Below are 17281 nucleotides of genomic sequence, written 5' to 3'. Positions count from 1 at the left end.
ATAAATGTGTGCTAAAAGAAATTCTCAAACTCAAATGGCTAAGAAAATTGGAACGGAACCTATCTTAATTAATGTCCTATTGCTATGAAGAGATATCACAACTCATAAAGAAAATAGTTTTTAAGATTTATTTGTTATGTATACAGTGTTCTGTCTGCATGTATGCCTGAGCACCAGAAGAAGGCACCAGAACTCATTATAGATGGAGGCAAACTGGTTGCGGGGAATTGAACTCAGGACCTCTGGAAGTCAGTGCTCTTAACTGCTAAGTCATCTCTCCAGCCCCAAGAGGACTTTTAATTGAGGCTGGCTTAGGTTCAGAGGTTGAATCCATTATCAGCATGGTAGAAAACATGGCAGCGCACAGTGGACATGGTGCTGAAGGAGCCAAGAGTTCTACATCTGGATTAGCAGGCAGCAGGAAGAGAGTGTGTCACTGAGCCTGGCTTGAACCTTTAAAATCTGAAAGTCCACCCCCAGACTTCCTCCAACAAAGCCACACCTACTCTAACAAGGCCACAACTTGTAATAGTGTCGCTCCCTATGAGCCTATGGGGGTCATTTTCATTCAAATCACCACCAAACCAAGCTACATTTATACTTACGTTATACATACATACTTATGTTTATAACCACAAACAAGACTACTCTCAGCCTTAATCACAGAAACTTCTCTTTACAGTGAATTGCAGTGAAGGCAGATGACTCATGACTGCTCAAAATACCAAGAGCAAGTGACAACCCTGGGCTCAGCTCTAAACAGGTCATTTGTACGAACCTCTGAAGTTCAGGGAACATCACAAAGGACAGAACAGAGAGAATGGAGAGACTGAAGATAGGAAGAAAGGCTGTAAAGACTACTCAGAGTCTCACAGCAGCTGTGACTGCCTGCATTGGGCCTACACAAAGCTGTGCCTATCAGCAGCCAGTCACGAACTGGGAGAAGTGTGAGACTCTGCTCCTCCCTGCTGAACAACTGACTACCAAGATCCTGGATTATCTTCAGTTGTGTAGCCCATGGGGAGCCCACGAGGCTCCAGTGGTTAGTTTCAAACCTTGGCCACAAAATGATCCTGGTTAAAATTAGTGGGTCACAAAACAATACATGAACGTGGAAAGAGGACTTTGACTTACAAGGAAGAATGATGGCAGGGTAGACGGAGGTAATAGAAGGCAGGAGTGAGGAAAACCAGAAACAAGTATAAAATTGTCAAAGAACCGACTGATCATTGAAAAGACAAGCCTTCGCTATAAAGACATATAGTCAACAAAGGATGGAAACATATATTCAATATCCATGGTAACCAAAAGATTAGAAGTGGCCAAACTTGGATCAAACAACACAGACTGGAAGTAAAGGCTGTCGCAGAGGAAGGGTGTTCTACAAGAAGTCGGCATTTTCAGCAGGAGGGCAGAGGAGTTTTAAGCATCCATACATTTAACATCAGGTAACCCAAATATATGAAGCAAATTTGACAAAGATGACATGAAGACTATTAGCAACGATTCCAATAAGAGATTTTATTCCACTTCCATTGACTTACTTTGTGTGCCTATGTGTGGGCGTGGGCATGTCAGGGTGCACAGGTGGAGATCAGATGACAGCTCCTGGAGCTGATTTTCTCCTTCCACCATGTGAGTCCCAGAGATCAGACTCCGGACCTCAGGCTTGACAAGAGACTTGACGGCTAACCTTTAACACTGAGGCCATCTTGCCAGCCTGCTGCCAGCCTCCCAGAGATTTTAATACCCCATTTTCAATAATGAATACAACTTTTAGTATAGTATTCATAAATTGTACACATGAGTATATGTGTGAATAAACTATGATATATTTATAATTCAACAATAAAAGTAACAGGTACTGATATAGAAATGAAAACATTAAGCTGACTAGAAGGCACATGCAGAATATCACTACCATATGATTACATTGACACAAAATTCTCCAATAAAATGTAATAGATTCAACAACAGAAAGACATAATTATCAACATATATAAAGTAAATAAATCTCAAAGGTACTATGGTTAATAAGAGGCCTTAACAAAAATGTACATTGTTTATGACTGCAGGCATGTGAAACTAATCTACTCACAAAGAAACAAAGACTGTGGCTCCAGTTCATTTGGCAAGCAGGATTTAAGAAAAGTTACGAGTGAACTATCAGAAAATGATAAAGGTCTATTATTTTAAAGGGTATGTGCCTTTGTCAAGCTCAGCAAATGTATGCTTAGAATTGTACATTGTAATACTTATGAATTTTACCACATGTTTTAAAGTATCTTTTCAAAAGAAAAATTTGTAAAATATTAAACTCTGTAATTAGATACTAAAATATTTAAAGGGAATATAATATATACTGATGTCTGAAACAATGGATTCAAACTTTATGATGACTTAATGGGCAGAGAGGGAAAAATGAGTAGGTATTTAATAAGTCAAGTAGAAAGCTAATGTAAATGTCTAGGTAGTGAATATATCAGTATTCAATACAAAATTATATTATCAACTTGGCTATACACTTGAAAATTTTAAATATCTTGGGGGAGAAAAGTCTATTAAATATAATTGAAGCAGTGGTTTCAGGAAAATGTGTAGCCTTAAACACTTTTATCAGTAGAAGTTATGCTCAAGAGGTAGGAAACAAAAGGGCTGGGGAGATGGTCAGTGGGGAGAGGTGCTCAGAGCCACACCTGCACTCAATCTCTGGAAGCCATTAGATGGAATGAAGCAATCAGCCCCTACGCTGTTCTCTGACCTCCACACACATGCCACAGCATGAGCGTGCTCATGCATACACACACAAATTTATTTTTAATTAGAACAATAACTAAATAAAAATGAAGTACAGAATAAGAAATACAAATAAAAGCAATAATCAATAATTTAGAAAACAGAAAAGCAGAAGCCATAATTAATCAAAATCTATTGTTTAATGTGGTTATCTTTTGAAGCAAGGTCTGTGCAGCCCAAGCTGGTCTCAAACTTGCTGAAGCTAAGGATGACTTCTGCCTCCTTCATGCTGGGATTACATGCATGCACTAATCATGCCTGGTAATCTACCAGGTAATTCAAACAGGAAAAAAAGTTATAATAAAGAAATTAATGAAAGACAAAAGGAAAATAAGCACTGAAATAGCAGAAAAGCCTAGAATCTTCACGGGGTATTTTGTAGACTTCTAGGCATTTATTTATTATTTTTATTTAAAAATTCTTAAATTTTACATACTAGCCCCAGGTCCCCCTCCCTCTCCCTCTTACCTTCCCACCTTTCCCTATCCCATCCCTCATCCACTCCTCAGAGGAGGTTAGGCTTCCCTTGGGGCATCAACAAAGTCTGGTATACCAAGTTAAGGCAGGACCAAGACCCCCTCCCCATGTACCAAGACTGAGCAAGGTTTCCCCACAGGGAATTGGCTACAAAAAGCCAGTTCATACACCTAGGGTAAGTCCTGTTACCACTGCCAGGGGCTCCCCCAACAGACCAAGCCACAAAATTGTCACCCACAATCAGAGGGCCTAGCTGGGTCCCATACAGGATCCCCAGCTGTCAGTCCAGGGTCCGTGAGCTCTCCCTAGGTGGGGGTCAGCTGTCGCTATAGTTTTCCCAGTCATGATCTTGACCTCCAATTCTGCTCATAAAATCCCTCCTCCCAGTCTCCAGCTCAGCTCCAGGAGCTCAGCCAGTGCCTGGCTGCACATCGCTGCATCTCTAGGCACGTATTCTAAAATCTATATGAAATGGATAATGCACTAAACAAGAAAAGTTTATCAAAAGTAGGTCATATGAAATAAAATCCAAACTGTACAATTTCTGTTACAGAAATGAAGAAAGTTATTGTGATGGCACTGGTCCTAGAGGGTTTCATCAGTCTACAAAAGCTTCAAGGAAAGAGTCCCAATGACCCAAAATTATTCCTGGGTATTGAAAATGAAGAAAAACTTCTGAGTTCTCTTTGTGAAGAAATGGCAAAGAATATAGTTGCTAGATTTAATAAAAGTAGTATAGAAAAGACAAATATCACATATAAATATCAATGTAAAATACAAAGTAAAAAAGAGACCAAACTCTTCTACCACACCAAAAAACAAATCTAGATCAACTAGGTTTACTCCAGAAAAAGCAACATTGGTTCCTCAAGAGATCTGGGGGAATCATTTCTGGATAAAAATGCTTCAAGAAAATTCAACACTCAGAACCCATTTCTAGTGGAGAAAGGGTGATGGGCACTCTCTTAAAATAGAAAAATGTGCATGCTATACGCCTGACGACAGGAAATACAGACATTTTTCAATAAAGTCACAGAAAAAAATTATATCCTTTCCAATGCTGTTCCGTATTAGCCTAGAAGTTAAAAGCAATACAATCAGATAACAGAAAGAAAGAAAAGGATGAGAATTAGAAACGCAGAACTACTTCTATTTATACACAAGCCCTAGAGAGACACACAGGAACTGGAACAGTAAAAGAATTGAGTGGCATAGGATATAAGATTAGTATGAATTCCATAGATTTCATATATAAAATAACAAATAGTTACATATCCTATCTATCCCCACGTATAATAGCAATAAGAAGTTAAAGTACTTTAGGATAAATTTAACAAGAAATGAACAAAATGTTTGTTTTCTGAGGAATACAACAGTGCTTATAAGAATAAAACTAGACTCTGCTCTAAATAGAATTTAGCATAAGAGAAGTGTGGAGTGACTGTAGCTTGTAAATTTGATAAAATCTGACTAAAAATAATATCAGGCTTTTATAATAGAACTAGGTGACTTAGCAGCAAACTTATATTCATATGAAACGTCACCAGGTAATCACTCGGAAAGAACAGGTAAAGAATTGGGAGACTAAACCTACCAAAAATTAAAACATGCTGTAAAGTCTCCATGATTACAGTACAGTGCTTAAGGCAGAACTGATATAAGACCAAGAAAAATACACATGCATTTTAATTAAAACTAAGATCACATATTCGTAATTGTTACACATCAGTGATGTTCAACAAAAAAGATGAGTTAAATTTGACTTGGGGAGAAAAGATAGAAATCAATAAAAAGAATTAAAGGTCATATAGAACTGAACATTAAAGAGTAGAAAGTATTTTCAAAGTAGAGATGATGGCAAAAAACTGGAAGAATATATGCAAATAAAAATAAAACCTTGGAACTCTGGGGATATACTAGAACAAAAATGTATTATACAGAGTGGTTTACACATGGAATAAATAAAACACGCTGGGGGTGGGGGGCAATGTCAAATAACAAGAATCCAGAAAAACTAAACATTTAGACATTAATGCAACCAAGCTTCATATGCAAAGAGAATTATATATTTGATGCCCATTACACTAATGTGAATCCCCAGTTAGAGACTAACACTACACAGAGCTAAGCGGAGACAGGAAGCCATCTTTAAGACATTAGCTTCATAGAAACAAAGCAGGAGTCGATTGGGGGTAAAAAAAAAAAAACAGTGGGGTAGGAAAAGGGACTAGGAGGAGAGGAGGGGGGAACTGGGACTGGGAATGTAAAATTAATTAATTAAAACAACAATAACAACAAAACACTGTTTTTATCTTTTATTTATTCTAATACTCTTCTGTCTAAAACTCAATGAATTACAAATACCTGTTTTCCTCAGTTCCCTCAATACCATGGTCCTATTCTCTTCAGTCACATTTTCTCACTGTCCAAGATGTCCAACTCCTCAAACACACTATTCCCTATACAGCCTTAGAGCGAGGCTAAAAAATGCAGGAGTCATGCAGCACACATAGGTCAATTAAGGCTGCCACAGTATAAACAAGAAATGTATTTTCTTGGGTAGCCAACGTGCCAGATAGTTTAGTTCGCTGTGAGATTCTTTTCTGTCTTGTAAAGGGCAGCCATCTCACTGGGCCCTCCCATGACACGCTCTGAGCTTATGTAGGATAAATGGAAAGATCTCTTCTCCCCTATCCTTTTTTTTTAAGGTTTACACTCTTATCTTTATGTGTCTGTATACATGTATGCCACATATGTGCGGGTATCTCAGTGCTGGCGTTTACAGGAAGCTGTGAACTATACTTTTAACTGCTGAGCCACCTCTCCAGCCCCTCACTTCCTCTTCGGATAGGGTCAACAGCATTATCAGACTAGGGCCCCAACAAGATAACCTCATTTAACCTTCATTACTTCTATAACAGCCTTATCTACAAACAGAAACACCAGGGACAGAAGCCTTAACAAATTCTGGAAAGACATAAATGTTCAGTCCATACCACAGCATGTTAGTTATAAACCTAGTGAGTTTGCAATTCCTGCTCTTTCCTCTTCAAAATCTTCCACCATCAATCAGAGAATGAGAAGCCACAGCCAGAAACAAACACAAGACACCTGAGTGAGCTTACACTGAACCATCAAGTTCCAATAAAGCCATCGGATAATGACACCTGCAGGAGCAGTGTCCAAGAGAACAGTAGAGCTGCCATGTGCCGCAGTCAGATTGTAGAACCCAAGTAAAAATGAAGGACAGCTACTGTGAGCCACCGCTACTGTGAGCCACCGCTACTGTGAGCCACCGCTACCGTGAGCCACCGCTACCGTGAGCCACCGCTACCGTGAGCCACCGATCTGGAAAGGGCCTGCTACACAGCAGCACGTGTATACCTTCTTGTTCTGCTTTTGGAGCGAGACCTCTGAACTCTATAGGACTTCCCTCGACCCCGGGAACGACTTCGACTTCGTTTTCTTCGGGAGCCATAAGAAGAGCTGCTGCTGGACCTGTGCCTGCGTCTGAAAGAAACCATAAGCATCACGCAGTGCAAAGTCTGGGCTGTAAGCATTAAGAGGGAATCTAAAATTGTCTCATTTTTGTTGTTTCATTCTTTCCTGAAAGAAGACTGAAGACATAAAACATTATTGATCTCCAACACCCAGAAGGATGATTCAGACAGACTGGGTACAATTTAAGATATTATGGGTCATATCATCAGATAATATAAGAACTATACCAACTTCTATTTGCTTGCTTACATACAAAGGATATAGATGCTTGAACTGATTAGACAAAAAATGAAAAGAAAACCTCTGGATTGGGATTTGCCCTAAGTACTAACTACTAAAAGAAAATTATTTTAGCCAACAAAATTAAACACACAAAATAACATGACTTCTTAAGGACATTACTGCCTCTACCACATAAACAGAAGTCATGAGCACCGACCTTCTCTCATAAGAGTGTGAGCGAGGCTGCCGGTCTCTAGACCAGGACCTGGACTCGGACCGTGGCCTCCTCCCGCCCTTCTTGCGGCTGTACGTCCTGCTGTCTGAAGAGCTGCTGGAAGAGGAGCGTCTGCGGTGTTTCTTTTTCCTCTTGCTTCTGCTTTCTTCCTCGGTGTCTGATGACCGGCGCCCCATTTCTACAAGGTCACAATAAAAAATCCTGACTTAGTAACACAACAAATGAAATCAAGACACAACTTTTTAAACTTAAATAAAAATAGTAACTATGCTCCATAAACTGGCTGTGAACTTCTGCATCAACTGATTTTCCTGCCATGCCAGAGCAGCTGGAACTACTGGGACAGACCCCGATACCCAGCTACATCTTAAAGCTTCTTAAAGTAAAACGTGGTTGGCTTTTTTTCCTAGCTGTGTGAAATAGCTTTAACACAATTTTGTAGTATATCAATGAACTTTTTACACATTCTGAACAACTTGAATTTGTACCAACTTTTTTGAATGTCTTTTGATTATCAATCCTAAAGAAAGTTATTACATCAATTTTCTGACAGCTTAAGTTGCTTAGTAATGAGCCATCTAGTCGTCCATTTTAAACTCCCTGAAGATGAAAGGCACTTTAGTGTCATACTTTTTTTTTTTTTTGAATTTTCGAGACAGGGTTTCTCCATAGCTTTTGGTTCCGGTCCTGGAACTAGCTCTTGTAGTCATACTTTTCAAGTTGAGTTATAACTATTTAAAGGTTTTTTGTTGTTGTTGTTGAGATTTTACTTAGTTCTATTATATGTGTATAAGTGTTTGCCTGAATATATGTCTGTTTACCACATGAAGGCAGTGCCCATGGAGTCCAAAGATGGTATTAGATTCCTTGGGACTGGGTTGTGAGTTACATGTGGGTGCTGGGAATTGAACCCAGGTCCTCTGAGCCATCTCCACAGGCCCTGAGTTCTAGATATTTCAAAGGGAAGAGCTCATCAGTCATTATGGAAGTATGAGATGAAACAATGCACTATTATCATTCATTTCACTTCTGAAACTGAAGAAAGAAACGCGAACTCAAGAAGCAAAGTTGATGGTTACTGGGAAGGCAGCCAGCTCTTTCCACACAGCTAGCTTGGTATGAGTCTTTCAGAAAATCAGTCAGCAAATGAATTTACAAAGTAAAAAGAATGTTCATGCTTTTTTTGACAGTATAATTCTACTTCAAGAAATATATCTGAAATTTTTTATTAAAAGAAAGATAAATGCATGGGCTTGGCATGTAGCTTAGCTAGAAACTGCTTGTCTAATAAGCATGAGGGAGCAGGCTCTCCAGACTGCATAACCTCTGAGTGTTGGTGATGCCAAGAATACCAGCACTTGGGAGGTGGGGGCAAGAGAATCAGAAGTTTAAGGTCCTCCTTGGCGACACAGAGACAAAGAGAGGCTAGCTAGCCTGGGGTACGCAAAAGAAAAGAACATTTTATTACAGCATTATTATATTGTATCTATGGAGGAGCTATAATAAAACACGTACATAGAAATAAAAATTAAAATGAACATGTAAAGAGAAAACAAGAAAAAAAATCAAAAAGAAAATAGTTCCTTATAAAGATTTCCAAAATGCAAGAATGGTTCAGAAGCATCCCCTAAAAGAAAAGAGCAGTTCTTTCAGGCCAAAGCACAAGCAGACATAATAGCATAACTGAATGCAGCTATGAGAATTCACCACCACCTAACCAGATACCAGAGAACTACCCAACTATAAACCCAGTCTTCGGCAACAATCAAAAGCGCCCCCTCATCTGCAGAGCAGGCACTGCATGATGGGAACTGCATGGTGGGTGGGGCAGCTCCAAACTAACCACTACCACAGCCCAGGGTCTAGGCTTTGCTCCTTTAGGGTTTGCTTGTTTGTTAGACAGGTTCTTACTAGGCCACTCTCACAGAGTTCCACCTGCCTCTGCCTCCAAGTGCTGGGATTAAAGGTAGGGGAGCATCACTGGCAGCTTCAACTTCACCATCACTACTCTGATCTGAAAGATGAATTCCTAACTCCACTTCCCCAGAAGGTAAGTAATAGCATTGAAATAATTAAATATATTGTTTCAAAATATAACACATAACCTTCTTTTTCTGAAGACTTTCTACATAGTTATGGTCATAGTTGTATATTTAGTATACAAAAGAGGAAAGAAAGGATGCCAGATCCTGATACTCAGGAATTAGACAATCAAAACCTTGAATTACTATAAAGGTAGCCTTGAGAGTCTCATGTGCAATACTTTCTTGATAAAATAATTACTAGTTACCTTACATTATCATTAAAAAATAGGATTCATCCTATGAAATAATTAGATCAAATGTCATATACTTTAGTAATTACTTAAAACAAGTTAAATATCATGACTATAAATAAAATGATGTATTAAAATACTGTTTTGTTTTGAGAATTATCAAATGGTGACCTCTGGGTCAATTTCAGTATAAACATTTCTGCTAGGGCTAATTCAAAACTTTAAATAATTTATCTAGAACCAGAATTAAATATTTGTAAATATAGTTTCTCAAAATTCTTTTTCATAGTTACTGGTATATCATATATGATATATATATATATATATATATATATATATATATATATATATATATAATATGTGTGGTCAAGGATGCACCTTAGTGTAATGAGGAAGTCAGAGGACGATTCGGGAAGTTGATTTCCTCCTTTATCCATGGCCTGTGAGGATCAGACTCAAGTCATAAGGCTTCCACAGCAAGCACACAATTCATGCCCAGCAAACACTGAGAAGCCTTGGGTTTCAAACCTTGAGTAAATCACTAATATCCTTTAGCCAGCTTCCAAACTGAATAAAATCAGCCCTGAATAAAAGTTCAACATGATCCTTTCTACTTAAAAATGTTTATAAAATTACATATATTCATAAAATGTACATATACACGTATGTCCAGTGTACATAGACACATATTTTCATACACGTATGTATATAATATCCATTTGTAGATCTACATATATACTACATCTACATTAGATATCCCTGTATGTGTACATATTTTTAAATATATAAAATATATACCCAATTCAAGGGTGATAATACTTTTCTGCTTCTTGGCTTTTTCTTCCTTTTTTCTCTGTTACTTTCACCTTAACAACTGACAGACTGACATGCGTAGTAGCACACATTTTTGAAAACTAGCACTCAGGAGGCAGAGACAGGCAGAGCTCTGTGAGGTCAAGACCAACCTGGTCTGCATAATAAGTTTCAGGTCATCAGACCACCCAGGGTTGCATAGTGCAACCATGTGCCAAAAAACAAAAACATACAACTTTTCTTTTCCTCAAAGAAGTATTTAAATTAAAATGACTTCTTATTAGGTCTTGAATACTCTCAGTTAGAAAATACTGAATCGCCAGGATTTTATATTCTTATTTAAAAAATCCTGAAGTGTCAAGCATACCTGTAATCCCAGCATACGGGAGATGGGGCAAGAGGATTTCCACAAGTAGGAGGCCAGCCAGGTCTATAATAAACAAATATATAAATCTGGAGCATAAGTAAAAGAATAAAAAAGTAAGTTCCCAAGGATGAAGAAACTAGAAGACACCTAGATGATGGTGGTGCACACCTTTAATCCCAGCACTCCGGAGGCAGAAGCGGTGAATCTCTGAGTTCCAGGGCTACACAGAGAAATTATCTTGGGAAGAGAGAGAGAAACAGAGAGAGACAGAGACAGAGAGAAGAGAGAGACAAAGACAGACAGAGACTAGAAGACAACAGGAAACAGCAGACAAGATAAATCAACCAAGTTTTAGGAAATAACTGATTAAGGATTTAGAACTACAAAAACTGAATACTAAGCAACTTGCAGAAAATTCCAACAAGAAAAAAGCCAACTCATGCAACCCAAATCAGAATGAATCAGGAGTGTGAAACACACCACACAGGCACAATGAGGTATAAAGCTAGAAAAAGGAACTGACTGAATTTCTGTACAAGAAATAGTCTCAGGTCCCCTCCCCTCATGCCATCTGGCCAGGTGATTAGCTTTCTCCAACCCCTGCAGGACATAAAGTGTATCTGATGGGAGTTTGAAGTCTAAAAAACGAGTTGTTTTTTTTTTAAGTGGGGGAGACATAGGGATGTCAAACTAAAAGTTAAAGGGGTTAAGTGAAAATTCCGAAGTCAAGTGTACATCCTTGGACAGAAATAAGATCTCTATAAAGCCCACAGAATCAACTAACCTGGGTTCACAGGAACTGACTGAGACTGAACCAACAACCAGGGAGCTTGCATGGGGAGTGACCTAGTCTGCTACATAAGTGTGAAGTTATATAGCTTGATCTTCTTGTGGGACTTCTAACAGTGGGAACAGGGACTGTCTCTGACTCTTTTACAAGCTTTCGGGACCATATACCTTTTACTGGGTTGCCTTGCACACCCTTATCAAGGGGAGGTGCTTAGTCTTAACTTGATGTGCCATGTTTTGTTCATTTCCATGGGAGGCCTGACTTTTTCTGAAGAGAAAATGAGAAGATTGGAGGGAAAATAGAGGGAAGATGGTGGGGGAAGAGTGGGAAACTGCAGTCGGTATGTAAAATAAATAAATTTTTAAAATAAAAAATTAAGAACAACAAAAACAAAAAGATTTCTATAAAAACTGAACTGTACCCAGTGGACAATAACACATCTAAAGGTCGCTGAACAAAACCCTGTAACACAGCCCACAACTGATGAACTCAAATAGAGTGAACCTTTTCTATAAAGTCTTTCTCTGTTACCTTCTTAGTGAATACACAACAAGACAGTCCACTAGGTGCGGAAAGCCTCTGTCTCAGCACCGAGGCAGCACCCCCATGGTGCTGTGAAGCCCTGGACGCAGCACCCAGCAACACAGAACGAAAGTAAACAATAAGCGCAACGCAGAAAAGAGAAACAGCTTACGGCAAAGTGGGAGCACACAGAGAAAAGCAACAACAGAAACTTCAGGAACAAAAACTCATTAATATCTTCAGGTGGGTAATGAAAGGCGTCCCAGCAAGCAATGAGAAAATGCTCCAAGGAGAAAGCGTGGTCTAAATAAATGACAGACGAGATAAGGTTGGAAAAGGTCAAACACTCGTAGAAGGTGAAAAGAAAATGAGACAAACTTGAAAAAATTGAAAACCTTAAAATAAAAGTAAAGACATCTATCCAGAAAATCCAATATTTAACTGATAAAGAAGCCATTACAAAAGAATAGAAAAAAAATGAGGAAAAACATGTCAAAGAATTATTGAAGAAAAATTAAAAAGCATGAATTTCTCCCAAGTACTTGGAATAGTAAGATTTTATTAAAAAAAATAAACATATACTAGGGATAACTTAGAAAAGAATCAGACACTGGAGATTATGCCTAGTATACTGAAGGCTCTTTTGAACTCAAACAAAGAAAAATAATAATTATCAGGCATCAAGAATAAAAAGATCCCAGACAATTCAAAAGAGTCACAACATAAAATAAAATAAAGGAAAGCATAATAAAATGCAGAGACTTTTCAGATGGCAACACAAGAACAAAGGAAATTCACAGTCAAATTTCCAAAAAAACTAATTCCAATCTCAAATCTCTTTCCATCTATCTTACCAAATCAGTGGTCTGGTAAGATTACAAAACAGACATTTTTAGAAATTTAAGTCATTAAAACTAGATGTCATGCTCACCCTTCTTCAGAAGTTTCCAAACAGCGTGCTTCACCAGAAGGAAAACAAGACACAACAAAGACAACAAGCCTCAAAATGTGAGCTGTCTAACACTGAAGATGAAAACGTCTCAGGATGAGAGATACATCAGTGGGCCCCATACAGGAAGTCCTAGAATTCCGAGGTATTCGGTTCTAGAGTACCAACAACTCCCAAAAGAAAGCCCAAGGACCCTTCAAGTCAGGATATTCAAAAGGTAAAATTATTTTCATTATTATATACAAACATTATCTCTCTAGATGTTCTGAATTTTCGCAAGAATCAAAGCAGAAGCAAACTATAATGGGCTCACTGCATTCTTCCCTGGTCCTTCCCCACTCGACGCTCCGCTAGAGTCTCAGTGAACAGTGTTGTTGATAGAGCCAAGAATACTTCTCAGGGGTAGAGTACTTGTCTACCTCATACAAGACCCAAGGTTCAATCCCCAGTCCAGCGACAGCACATATACCACGCTCCCCAAAAGTACCCTTGGCGAAGGAATAAGTCATTAAATGTATTAAATTTCAATATGCATAATTTCTATCATATAATGAAGGACGCTGATTGTCTTAAAAAGAAATGTGCAACTGAACTGCAAGCTGAACTAGCTGCTTTTATTATAAAACATGATTTTTATTGCAAAATTGCCAACAGATGATCACTCAGCCTTGGTTATTTGGCAGCTTTTTTCTCAGACTGAATGAAAATGAACTTTTACCTCAAGGAAAATTAACAATACCTGTCACTAATCATAAACGTCTGCTCTTAACTAAAAGATTTAAATTTTGGATTACTTGTATTTGCCTAGTTCTCAGACTGTTTCTTTTCTAAGATCAATGGCAATATTAATACACATGAATGTTATAGAATAAAGGGTGCCAACATTTGAAAGATATATCTAATTCAGTAAACCAGTATTTTCCAATTGCCAAAGCATGTCACAAAAATCATTCACAGTGCAAGACAAAAAGATTTTAATTCAATAAAGATTAATAATACAAAAAAAGTTCAGTGATAGGGTTTCAAATACATTAAAACCGACCTTCAAGAAATTTAAAAACATTTTAACTTCTCAGTAAGTTGAACGAAGAAGTAAATATAATACAGTGTCTTCAAGCAAGCCAGACATCAGGTACTTGCAAAATTAGAAAATAATCCTGCTTTCTCAAGGTTTGCTTTTGAAAATATGACTATTTTTCATATTAAATTTGTTACCATGTTGATTATTATTTTAAGTGAATTCATAAGAAGCTTACAGTTTTGTTTAGAAGAAAGGTAAATGTTTACAGACAACACAAAGAAAAGTTAAGTAGTATCCTCAACAATCTGTAAGAGTATGAAAGGTTCTTAAGACTAAAAATTTGAGAAGAACTGTCCTAATTTTTCTGCAGGCATTTCCCTTCCTGTCTTGCTTAATTAATTCCCTAGTTAAAGATGAAGAAAAAGAAAAAAAAAAACAAACAAAGATGGGCAACCATTTGGCCATATATCTTTGGGTAACCAAAAATCAAAACATAGCAAGTGGGTATAAATTTTTCTTTATTCTAATGACAAATGATGTCACACATGAATAGAAAAAATCAGAGGGAGACTACAAAAAGGTTTTCTCTATAACTGGCAGGTACGTAGTTCCCAATACACCACTGTATGTCCTTAGCAAAGGTGATGGTTAATTTTCATGGTCAACCTAACAGGATCTGAAATCACCATGGAAACACTCTTTGGATGTGTGTAACAGGGTGTTTCCGGAAAGGTTTAGGGAGGAACCAGAACTGGGGCTACTATCCTGAAGCGGATAAAATGGAGAAGTGCATTGAGCGCCTGTACTCCTCAGGGACTGGAGACACAATGCGCTCAGGCTGTTGCTACCATGACTTCCCTACCACGCCAGGCTGTATCTGCAAACGGTGGGGCAAACATGGCCTTTCCTCTGTGATGTGCTTCTGTCCCGCGTTTGTCAATGCAATGAGAAAAGCAATGCTGCTTGTAACGGAATAGTCTCGCTCATTCTAGCCGTGCCATCAACTTATGCTGCGCCCTGTAGAAAGGAAGAATTTCTACACTTGACTCCATTGGCGAGGTGAACGCATGGAAGCGGTCCTATCATTCGGCAATGATCATATTTTTTCAGCAAACTCCACAAAATAACAAAGCTCCATACAGCAAGTTCTTGGTTTTCTGTTCTTCTCTAGTTCTTCCTGGTTTCAGCTTCCTGGACTCAATTACTCCTTCTACAGAAGTGAAGCCATGACAGGTAATGACCACAAGACAACAATTTAAAATGTTTTATTGTAAAGTTCAAGTGGCTGATTAAAAATATAAAGTCAAGATGTGACCATTTAATAATAGAGAACTTTAAGGCACATGTCCATAATAAGGATAAAGAAGCAGTTATTGTGTTTCAGAAAGCGGGCAATTCGTTTAAAAGAACAAAGGTTCGCGGAGGACATGACAATTTATAAGTCCTCTGCCATAATATTTCATTAAAAATAAAAATACAATCTTTGATCCCGGGTACATGCCCATTCCTCAATAAAAGGTAAAAACAGTAAAATGGATGGGCACATGCTTACAATCTCATCACCTGGGCAGTAGGGGCAAGATAGGTTTTAGACTACATTGCAAGTTCAAGGTCAACCTGGGCTCTGGACACACTGGGAAAAAAAACAGAACAGCAAGTAAAACTGGAGTGGACACTATTTAACATACTATGTAATCCAAAAAAAGCAGAGAACCACGCAAAGCAAAGGAATTAAAAGAATACAGATAAACTTCAGACGTAACAAAGCAAAATTCAAAAGAAATAAAGAATTCTGTCAAAACACCCAATAGGACCGACACACATAAGAACTCACAGAGGCTGTGGCATCACGCCCAGGGCCTGCACAGATCCTGCAGTGCTGCACAGGGTCCAGCACTGAGAGGGAGAGGCAGACAGGGGCTCCGACCCAGTCAAAAAGCTGTCTCCAACTGACAACTGCTCCGAAGGGGAGTCTCACTGGGCATAGAAACCAGTGAAGGCCAGGCCCCATGTCCAGCGATGGCCAACACAAAATAAGCACAAAGGTCTTCTTGGAGATTTTTTTTTGTCTCACATTGCTTTGTTTAGGCAATTTTTTTAACCATACTGGTCTTTTGCTTGTATATCATGGTTTCCAATTTTGAATTTTTTGGGGGGTTGTGTGTGCCTCTCTGTGTCTATGTATTTCTCATGTTCTTGGCTTTTTTTTTATTTTTTTGCTCGTTTATTCATTTTGTATCATCCTCATTTGTCTTTTTACTTGCCTGTTTTCTTAGAGAAAAAGAAGGCATGGAGTTGGGTGGGGAGGATCTGGGAGATGAGGGGAAACTGTGATCAGAATACATTGTATGAAAACAACTTTATTTTCAATGCAAAAATGAAATACTTCTGTTGCAACACCAACAACATCAAAAGTCTGTAGATTAGCATCTCTTGTTAAACTGACAAATCATAGGATTCCCTCCTGTGGTCTGAAGGTGCAACCAGAAAAAGAGAGCTTTCAACGCCCTATCACAACCCCATGAGGAGCAGTCCCTGTCCTGCTGCTGCGTGCTGAATCTGTCCAGTCTGGGTCAGCAAGACCAATCGCCAGACAAGCGCCAGCTGCCATTGTCTTTTTCCGCTTCAGACACTCTTAGCCCTCTTATTGAACGTACAGTAATAAAGTGTTACCACCTAGCAAGAAACCGCCTTTGTCTGCAGATAAAGTGAATATTCATAAACTCTAACTAGAGGGGGCTCTCAAAGGAGACCTCGTTTCCCCACAAGATTGAACCTGTCACATCCGCTCCACTCCTTAAAACCTGAAAACTCCACATAGCTCCTTCACTGGGAGCTATTCCATACAAGTTCAAAAATGACAATTCGAATCCCTTCATAAGCCAACAGATGAGAGGTGAATGCATTTAACAACCTACTTCTTAGTGGGGACAAAACTCGGCTACTGGCGAGTCTAGATTTTGTTTCAATAGCATTTAAAAATGCAACTCAGAAATTACATGACTCATAACCTAAAATCTAGGGCAAGTAACACACACATTTTAACTGCTCAGAAAGGTAGGGCTCAAGGGTAGCCATCTGGTCACGTGACCAAAAGTCCTGACGTCAAAAAGAAATTTTCAGAATGCTTAAAGTGATGTATTTCACGACAGGGAGATCTGTTTGACCTTGTGCCGTCTCTCACGTCAACCAGGGGTTAGACAGGTCAGAGGATGGGGACCAAGTGCTCATTAGATTTAGCATCCCCCTGGCTCCAACCACCTGGAGGAGGTGAGAGTGAAATGGGCTATGGAGGTAGGACACTGGGAAACCC

General features: G+C 38.7%; 1 protein-coding gene across 1 annotated transcript in view; it reads right to left on the bottom strand.

The window, feature by feature from the left end:
- Rsrc1 (arginine and serine rich coiled-coil 1) overlaps positions 1-17281 on the bottom strand; it is a 290661-nt gene that overhangs the window by 261038 nt on the left and 12342 nt on the right. Inside the window, exons 7-8 of the mRNA XM_075950688.1 lie at positions 7214-7409; positions 6658-6783 (exon numbers count right to left, since the gene is read on the bottom strand). Of these exons, the coding sequence (XP_075806803.1) occupies positions 6658-6783; positions 7214-7409 (322 nt within the window). The remainder of the gene's footprint in view (positions 1-6657; positions 6784-7213; positions 7410-17281) is intronic.

The sequence above is a fragment of the Microtus pennsylvanicus genome, chromosome 16 (genome assembly GCF_037038515.1).
Source record: "Microtus pennsylvanicus isolate mMicPen1 chromosome 16, mMicPen1.hap1, whole genome shotgun sequence".
In the NCBI taxonomy this organism is placed as follows: domain Eukaryota; kingdom Metazoa; phylum Chordata; class Mammalia; order Rodentia; family Cricetidae; genus Microtus; species Microtus pennsylvanicus.
This window is presented reverse-complemented; position numbering and strand designations above follow the sequence as displayed.